Genomic DNA, 9794 nt, shown 5'->3' with positions numbered 1-9794 from the left:
GGTGTCGATAACGGTGGTAAAGTGGATGTTGGTAAACACCTTCAGAATGTGTTTATGTTTGAGAAGAAACATGTCTTGTTCTTTCTGATATTATCAAATATAGCAATAAATACAGAATAATTCATATGCCCATTTTATTTTCTATTATGGCCAAGATCTAAAACTATTTTGGCTAGATCGTGTTCAAGTAGCTTTAATTCACAAAAACATTGAAGATAAGACTACAATTGAAATAGTCTCAGTTTCTACTTGGATGCGCCTTGCTACGATGAACAATGCGCAGCCTTTTTCAACAGTGTTTCCAGCAGAGTCCATTTGCAAATCATAGGTGATTAAAGTGGTTTGGTTCTTTCAGTTGAGCATCATTGAATGGTGAGTATCACCAGCCTGGGAGATAAATTCAAACAGTTGTTTCGACAAGGAGCGGCTGGGATTACAATCTCAAGTGCTGCAAACCTGATTTGCAGGCATTGAGAAGATCATGTGGAATGTTGAGCGTTTGTTCTGTTTGTTATGAAATAGTTTAAATCTGCAGCGGTTTTGGTCGTCGCTTTAATTTTGAATATGGAAGACCATGGATTCTGTTCAGGTTGTGGGATGCAGTTTGTTTTTCAATGTTGCTCAGATCAAAATTCGTGGGCAGGTAAATGCACACAGTGGGTTTGTTAGCCGCTTTTGAAATGATGAATTGGACACATCATAAATCAGTTCGTTAATAATTCTAATGTATGATACTTGTTTCCGAAATTAAACATCATGGAATAAAGGTACAAGGGAATTATCTCCATTGAAATTTAACTACACACAATTTGCATGCCAGTCCGCGTCATGGGTAAAGGAATTTCATTCGAAACCGGGCCAGGAAACCAGGGAACCGTAGGCTACCTGTCAAGCAGGAAACAGTTGATGACTGGGAAATGTTTCGACTGTTGTTTTTCTATAGGCCTACATATAGGATGCGATTCGTTTGGACTAACAAACAAACTAATACATTGGCGTCGAATTAAGTATATTGTGGCTCTTTTTATTGTGACTGGCAACTGGTTGATGTGATCTAGACTAGATTTTTCCATGTCTTCAGGTTTTGACAGTAGGTTGTTCAGTGAAAAGTCTTGAAGAGGGGGAAAAGTATTTTTTTACATAGTGAAATATAGGCTATAGGTGAGTATTATTTATTTTATTTTTTCGATTATGTGGTACCGTTTGTCAGGCAATGGGCAGAGGAATGTTCAAGTCCAGATTTAGGCTAATGCAATTTTGTATACACTAGACTATGTAACGTAGGCGTCTATGTGTACTGAATCGTTTAGCCTATCATCGTAGGCTACTGGTATTATTTCAGCGACTGTGAACCCTATGATTAGACCTCATTGAAATTAGATGTATAACTGTAGATCATCTTCAACCGTTTAAAAAGAGCAGATTCACCAAAATGCAGAATTCTTCAAAAATGTGCTTTTCAAGTTCCCGCTACTGCTCCATACTGCCTATTCTTTAGACTTTTGAAATGTACCTCCTTGGAGTTCTCAAAATGGGAAAATGTTTTAACCATGCAAATCTGTAACCTGACCTAAATGTGTTCAATCTTACCAACATATGATAATGGCAGAAAAGGAGTGACATATATGCTGTTTGTGAACTCTGGACTAGTTGGGGAGTGCCTTTTGCAGAGGAGAGGCTGGGCTCAGGCTTAATTGACTCCAAGCTCACTTGGATTTTCAGAGATGGAGGAGTTGGAACAACCTGTGGTTAACACATCTATGAGTGACCCCTCTTCTTGGACCAACTCTGACCTGGACCTGGACTCGGATGCTGTTGAGAATTTCAGGAGGAAACTCAAGTACTTTTTCATGAATCCATGTGAGAAATTCAGGGCACGTGGGCGAAAACCATGGAAGCTGATGTTGCAGATTCTTAAAATTGCCGTTATTACAATTCAGGTGAGGATGCCTTTTTGGATGCTTGTCATGAAATATGAAACAGAGATTTGCATGTTATTGTAATTATTCAAAGCTGACTCCTTTGTAAAAAGGCAGTGTCTGACTACTTTTGTTCTTATTTCCCTCAGTTGGTCTCTTTTGGACTAAGTAACCAAATGGTTGTTACATTCAAAGAAGAGAATCTGATGTCATTTAAGCATCTTTTTCTGAAAGGATATAATGACCAGAGCTCTGGCACGTATGCTGTGTACACACAAAATGAGGTGTATGAACACATCTATTTCATAATTGACCAGGTAAGCACAAAGATGTTATTTCATTTGAAGCTAAAATTCATTTTCAGTATTTGTTGTGAAACTAGGGAAATAACATCTAATGAAAATCAGCTGTTTAAAATTAATTTATCATATTCCATGGTCAGAATATAGTTCTCAACACTGTAAGAAGAACCTATATCCTCGTGTTCTACTTTCATTATCATTTGCTGATTCTGGTATGTAGTGCATAGTGATAGTGTCACTGAATGCATAATGTGATAAATGACTGCAGTCTCAGCAGTTCCAGGAATGTTGTTTGACGGGTCTTGTATTTTTGTTAAAAAATCAGGTGAATGTAACTACATTCTACCTCAAGTCATTCTGTGCAGAAGTTGTCATTCTGTCAAATTAATGTAATGTAATCATAACCTATTGCAGTAAGGAGACAGTCCTGAAGTTATGGAATAAATTTATTCAGGCTACTTGTCTAACACTGTTGTTTGAAGGTCCAGAAGACTGGATTCAGATTGTGGGTATATTCTCTAGAGGTGATAATTAATTGACTACCTAATATTTCTTTCAAATTTTTAACCCAATTATAAACATTCAATTGTTATAAACACGTTTATATTATTGTGACCTGTTCAGCAGATAATGACAGAATGGGCATGTATCCTGCACTCATTGATATTCATATCTGTGAAACACGTCATATGTAAGCCAGTCTCTGTTGCTACGTTAGAGCAGCTTGTCCTGTGCAGAAACATTAGACTACCAGGCAACACAAAATAAAGCAACACTAGCCCAAATAAAGCAAGGGGTTGATTTCACATATATAGGCTTAAAAGCTATTTAATTATCACTAGCTAATGAGGGGCCTACTTACCGATACATCACGCGTCTGTTGTGCCACAGTAAGGAGCAACAGGAGTCACTTGCAGCAACAGTTAGGAGGGAAGTGAAGGGAGGGAAGGCACTGCACCATGCACCAGCGCTTGCTTTTTAGCAAAGCCATATTGGTTTGTGTCGATAGCTGGTGAAGGCTTCCTCATGAAAGTGGACATTAACTTGGGGTTATTGCAATATTACAGTGCCTGCCTATATTTTTATTTTTTTTGTCAGAATCATTAAAAAATATTTCTGGGCCATTTTGTAGATACATTTTTTAAAATTAAAACGGCACATAGGCAAAGAATTCACAGATTTCAGTTTCCTGGACGTTTAACCATTTCTGAACTTGTAAAAGGGTAATAATGTGTTAACGCTAATTTTCAATACTCAGACTAAGAATAAAACCACAGTATGCTCAACATACCTCCAGTATTAACACTATGACCTTTATTGACATTGCTAGGGAGAGAGAGACAACATAGGTCTAATTCTGCAAGTAGCAAGAGAAGTTGTGGAAGACTATCTCACTTTGTCATCTTTCTCCTTTTTGGTTATTGTCACAAAACACTGTATGGTCATTGAGAAACTTCCTTCAGTTAGGACAGCAAAAGTTAATAATTTATTTGGTTTTACTAGCTGGTGTCCATTATGCAGTCATTTCACAGAGGACTTTGCTTCATGACTGCTGTTTTTATTTCTTGAGTTATTTTAACATTTCTGTTGGCATATTATCTCAAGACTGAATACCCATGACTGTGAAATTATTTCTTCCTTTTAGTATTTACACCTGCATAACATCACTGTGGGAAACCATGCTTATGAGAAAAATGGTGGAATCTATACACCACTGTCCCTCTGCCAGGATTTCTATAAAAATGGAAGCATTTGGCCTGGGAATGAGACCTTTGACATTGATGCTCAGATTGAAACAGGTATCAGAAACCAATCTGAGTACTCTTTCTTCATGCAGATTAAGGAGTTGTCTGGATTTGCAGTTGCAGTTGCAATTGCCTGTGGAAAAGCCACAAAGGTCATGGAAATGATTACTACTTGACTTGTGACTGCTAAAATGGGAAGTGGGGCAAATTTTTACTTGTGCAGTGCTGTGTTGCACTATTTTTCCAAGAACTGTGAGTTCTTATTTCAGTTTAAATAAAAATGTGATTGCATTGTCATACTGGGGCATGGTCTAGATTTTAAAGTTTGTATTGTCTTGTTTTTTCTTACAGAATGTATTGAAATACACCCACTAAATCCTTTAGCAGAAGCTAAACTTGATGCAACTTGGCTGAATTTCACTCTGTACTTTAAAAGGTGTGGCCTCTTTATTCCAGTCTGACCACCAAATATAATGAAACAGGCTTCTGATGTACCACTTTAAATCAATATGGGAGAGCCAGCGACATGCATTTCCTTGTGGTTTTTAACTGGCTATGGGTTGTAAATCTTTGCATATTTAGCACATTTTGCAAAACATTTGTCACTATATTCTTCACATCATACCCTTACCTAACCACCTCAACCCCCAACAAAAAAAATATAGTGTGACAGTTGCAACTTAACATTCCTGGGCTGGCATAAGGAGAAAACTTGTGATGAATGAAGCTCAACAGGGAGAGCTCATCCTACTCTGGTCAGCTAACACTATGAGATGATGGCGACTAGCAGTCAAGTTGATTTTTCTGTAAATCTAAATTAGCTCAAGGCTGCTTGTACTTGGGAGGCAGACGGCAAGCTCAGTAAGCACATCAGGACTCAGAGCAGTTATCCCACCTGATCATAAACATTGTGTTCAAGGGAGGGAAGCACTGGGTTTTCTTTTCCGTGTATGATTTTCCTTTGTCATCCAGACTGTTATCTGTAGATATTGACTTCACGCTGAAGGCTATAAATCTTCAGACAGTACGCCATCACGAGCTGCCGGACTGCTATGACTTCACTGTCATGGTAAGTCATATGACCTGCCATGTATAGCCTGTGGAATCTGTTTTATATGGACCACAATTACTTGGCGATAACAGGCATATATCATTTTATTTTTGCTGACAGTTTCTCTATGTTTTATCAATTTGCCATGTATTTTATAAACGTATAGCTTAAATTAGATAAATGTGTAAAAGGAACATGCTGCAGTTAACTGCTGCATTCTCTGGAGCTTTATTGGTGTGCTGTTTACTGAGCAAATAAAGAGCTATGGTTTGGTCTGTGAAATCTCACCTTTACACTTGACACTTCTTTTCTAACGTTGCCTTTATGTTGGGAAACATTAACAGATAACCTTCGACAACAACGTTCACAGTGGAAGAATACAAATTAATCTAGACAATGAAGTTGACATCAAAGAATGTAAAGACTGGAACATAACAGGGGCATGTAAGTAATGTGTTGGTTTGTTTCATATTTTTTATTTTTTTTGGTAATGTATTGCTGCAGTATACATTTTGGACACAAGGTGGCAGTTTGATCATGTAAAAAATCTAAAGGAAGACTGATGAGGGGGATTAGAACGCAATGCATCAGTTCAAGGTAAAACAGGATTTTTGTTTGATTCCTTTTTAAAGTGCATTCCCATTCTCTCTGCAGCTGCCCGGAACATCTACTATATCTTGCTTTTTGATTCCTTCATCATTTTAATCTGCTTGGCTTCCCTAGTTCTATGCACCCGATCAGTTTGCAGTGGGATCCAACTTCACTTTGTAAGTACAGGATATATTCTGTATGTGTCTGGTTTGCAGAGTAAACTGGCCTTGTTCAGAAGATGAGTAAGATTCTTTATTGAAATATGGTTAGATAACTTAGAGAAATGAAGACATAACATATTAATGCAGTCCTCATCTAATTGTTTCTGCGTAATCTGTTTCAGGAATACGCTGCCTTTTTCCAGACATGCCACCATAAGAATGTGAGCTGGTCTGAAAGAATGGAGTTTGTAAATGGCTGGTATATTCTTATCATCATCAGCGACTCACTAACCATTGTTGGTTCCATTCTTAAAATTGAAATTCAGGCAAAGGTAAGAACTTTTTGCATGTGTAAATCTTTGCTTCGAAAAGAAGTGCATACTAGCAGAGAAACAAAATACAATTAAAATTGTGACACTTGTTTGCATTAATGAGCCAGTCATCTGAGCCAGAATGATTAGATTTTTCTCTTCTCAAAACTGATAGTGCTCAGTCCTGTGTTGCACATAACGCATGCTCTCATGTATCTGTTAACTCTATTTGATACTTTTGGTCAGGTAGTCTATACCAGAAGCAAGGTCTGTAACAGTAAATTAATAAATAATAATTCTAAAAAATAATAAATAATTCTTATTTTCTTATTTACAGTGATTAAAATAATAATAATAATTAATTTTTTTGCTTTTCTTTCAGAATTTAACAAGTTATGATGTCTGTAGCATTTTGCTGGGGACAGCCACAATGCTCGTCTGGGTTGGAGTCATTCGGTACTTGGGCTTCTTTAAGAAATACAATGTAAGAACTTTCTCAGTCTTTGTATGTATATAGTATCGGTGTCTGGACATCCAGTGCTAGAAGAAGGTCAGTGGTTGTAAAAATGGGGCTCCAGTGCCTGCGGAGGACTTGGAATCATGTTTCTTTTATCCTTTGCTTCCAACTACTCTGTAGAGCAGGGGGTCCAATCTTTTCTAAAGTGCTGGTGTGGGTGCAGGTTTTTGTTTTAGCCCAGCACAACAACACCTGATTCAGCTAATTAATGATTTATAGTCTTCAATGAAGACGTTTCAGGTAGAATCAGGAGTCTTAGTACTTGGCAAAAAAAAAATAAAAAAAATAAATGCTCTCTGGCACTTTTTGGATAAGTTAGGACACCTTTACTTTAGAACCTTCTACTTTATGAAAAATCATAATTTCCATAAGACCTGTTTCGATTTTACATCTACCCTATCCATCTACATACGAGCCAGCCCTAGGCTTTTGGAGGCCCTAAACAAGAATATTGTTCTGGCCCCAAAGTGTCTCCAAAAAAAATAAAAATGATTGTATGGCCCATGGATAGTTATGATGCTAAATAACTGTATGGAGTGTTTATGCCAACAGGCAGCTGTGATCTACAGCTAGGGCATTTGCCATGCCATGCTGCCATACTGATTAAAATTGTAACCATTATGCCACAATACATAGACTGACAATAGGATGTAATAATGTCGACCTATCATGACCCATCAGAATGTAAGGAGGTCGGATTTTTTCTAACTAGGACACTTAAATTTCAGATCCTTATCCTGACCTTGAGAGCGGCTTTTCCAAACGTGATCCGGTTCTGCTGTTGTGTGGCCATGATCTACCTGGGTTACTGCTTCTGTGGTTGGATTGTTTTGGGGCCTTACCATGAGAAAGCAAGTATTTCATCAGAGGGATATATGCAATGGACAGTTGACATTTGCAGGTATTCTGTAAAAAACTGCCTGCTTCTCTTATTTTCCAGTTCCGAACCATTAACACTGTGTCGGAGTGCCTGTTTTCCCTCATCAATGGAGATGACATGTTTCCGACTTTCAAGAATATGCAACAGAAGAGCTACCTGGTCTGGCTGTTCAGCAGACTGTACCTGTACTCCTTTGTCTCACTCTTCATCTATATGGTGCTCAGCCTCTTCATCACGCTCATTACTGATACATATGAAACTATTAAGGTAAGATTTGTTTATTTTTTTGCGCATCCATTCTTTTTGGCTTTGAGAAATTATATGGACACCCACTTCCGTTCTTTATTTCAGCAACACCAACGCGACGGTTTTATTGAGACGGACCTGCAAGCATTCATAGGAGAGTGCAAAGACCCCCCCAGTTCAGGAAGGTACAGGGTTGAAACAAGTTCTACATGCTTCTGCTGCTGCTCTTCCAGGTGAGGAGCTGTAAAGGAAGTGGATTTGGGATTTTAACTGGGATAAATGACAACATTCATACTAAAGTTATTAGGAATATTAAGAAAACATAGCGTCTCACAATGTTACTGTTTTTATAAATCATGAATTTAAAAAACTAATTTTGAGTTTCTACTCATCCTTATTTCTCAAGCAGGTTTTATGCTATTGTTACATTTTACATGCATTTCTATTGCCAGGATTTGATTTTTCCTTGAAAAGGTTCAACAAGGATGTCAGTGATGTTTTGTTACGCATTACCGGCATGTTTAATGATTAATCCACTGTTCTTTAAACGTTGCTGAACTTGACCTTTGTTTGAAATTTGAACCAAAATAGGCTCTGACATGTTACACCACATCACATTTGTTTTCATAGGGTGAAAAAATGTATTCGCTTGATTTAGCAAACTTGTTTTTCCCTTTGTACAAAACTGATCTACTTGTGAGTGGCAGTCCATTCATAATTTGTTTTTGCTGTGTTACAGGTTTGAAGAATCTGAAGAGAAGCTACAATGTTAGGCTCAGGAAGTTGTGTTTTCTGCACCCATTGCACATTTGTCTCAGATGCCAGGGAAATGAGTGCTCTTCTGTTTACATTCAATTGTGTTAATGAGTTCTCTTTCGTTTACGTTCAGTCGTGTTAATGTATAAACCGTGCTACATATTACAAGTACTTGAATGTGAAATATCAATATTTTCTATGAAAAGTGAGTATTATTAAGATTTTCAGTAGCCCAACAAGGCTCTGCAGTGATACATTTTTCTCTTGCTTTTTGAAGTGCCTGCCTTAATAGACTTTACACTTATGTTGCCACAGCTGAATGGAAATCAAAATGAATATGTTGACCACTTGAATGTGTTGTTCTTTTGTATCAATGGCCATTCTCAAATCACCTCAACGTCACCCAGTGAGGGAGGAACCAAGATGGATGGATAATTCTGTTCCTCATCACAGAAGGCTGCAAACACCTGCAATCTTTACAAATTAAACTGTACTCTAGTGCAATAACTAAATTGTACAGCTGGAGGAGGATGTCAGGATAAAACGAAACAGCTGGCTGCGTGCAATACATAGACTTTTTTTCAATGGTGGGACGGGCCTATTATACTATAACTACTGGACATTTGAAATTGCCAAATGGAGGAATTAACCATTTACAGTAATATCCCCTTCAAAATAAAGCATTAATTCATTAATGTGATTTGGCGAAACGTAAGAGGCTTGTTATGTTTGCCTTGTGATTTGTACACACAGCAACCATTCCACATTCAAGCATACCTGAACTCTATATATCTGAATTACTGTTTACATACATTTTCAAAAGGGTTTTTGGTATGATTTACCTATTTTGGGGCACTTGATGTACAAATTTGAAATGTTAGCATTTTCAATCCAATGAATACTGCAACCAAAATAGGTTCCATGATGTGGGCCACCTGGAAACAACATAAGGACTAGCAGGTAATTGGCCCAATCATAAATCTCTATTGGTATCTTAATAGAAATGGAGTTGGCGGCGTAGAAAAATAACCACTTTCAGATTTAGTCTCATGCATACAGAGCATGATTTATAAAGGCAGGACAAGTCATTTGCCCAATATTCCAGGAAGTTAGGAAACAATCTGACAACACTGACATGCGCACAGGAACACAGCTGAGTGAAGAGTTCACTGGCTTATATGAGAAGGGCTAAGAATCAAAATAACACTAAACTTTGATAGGGAACTGAAAACACACAAAGGGAAATTTTACGTCCATCTTTGGTGACTAACTATTCTGTAATGGCCTCCACATCAGACCACTAAATGCCTGAGAA

General features: G+C 37.6%; 1 protein-coding gene across 5 annotated transcripts; it reads left to right on the top strand.

The window, feature by feature from the left end:
* The first annotated feature begins 28 nt into the window (after positions 1 to 28).
* Positions 29 to 9203, top strand: mcoln3b (mucolipin 3b). 5 transcript variants are annotated; one of them, XM_035412718.1, is made up of 15 exons: positions 29 to 372; positions 1082 to 1161; positions 1723 to 1940; positions 2069 to 2236; positions 3867 to 4020; positions 4318 to 4402; positions 4939 to 5035; positions 5362 to 5461; positions 5672 to 5784; positions 5952 to 6101; positions 6463 to 6564; positions 7326 to 7448; positions 7538 to 7744; positions 7829 to 7956; positions 8463 to 9203. In XM_035412718.1, exons 3-15 carry the CDS (start codon positions 1725 to 1727, stop codon positions 8494 to 8496), a joined length of 1677 nt encoding a protein of 558 aa, XP_035268609.1. In that variant the 5' UTR covers positions 29 to 372; positions 1082 to 1161; positions 1723 to 1724; the 3' UTR covers positions 8497 to 9203. The 5 variants fall into 5 exon arrangements, with proteins under 5 accessions (XP_035268609.1, XP_035268611.1, XP_035268608.1 ...); XM_035412719.1 differs by lacking the exon at positions 29 to 372 and adding an exon at positions 569 to 643; XM_035412720.1 differs by lacking the exon at positions 1082 to 1161 and having other exon boundaries at positions 29 to 328.
* The last annotated feature ends 591 nt before the right edge of the window (positions 9204 to 9794 follow it).

This window comes from Anguilla anguilla, chromosome 4 (assembly GCF_013347855.1).
Source record: "Anguilla anguilla isolate fAngAng1 chromosome 4, fAngAng1.pri, whole genome shotgun sequence".
NCBI lineage: Eukaryota > Metazoa > Chordata > Actinopteri > Anguilliformes > Anguillidae > Anguilla > Anguilla anguilla.
Note: the sequence above shows the minus strand (reverse complement) of the source record. Positions and strands in the feature narration are given on the sequence as shown.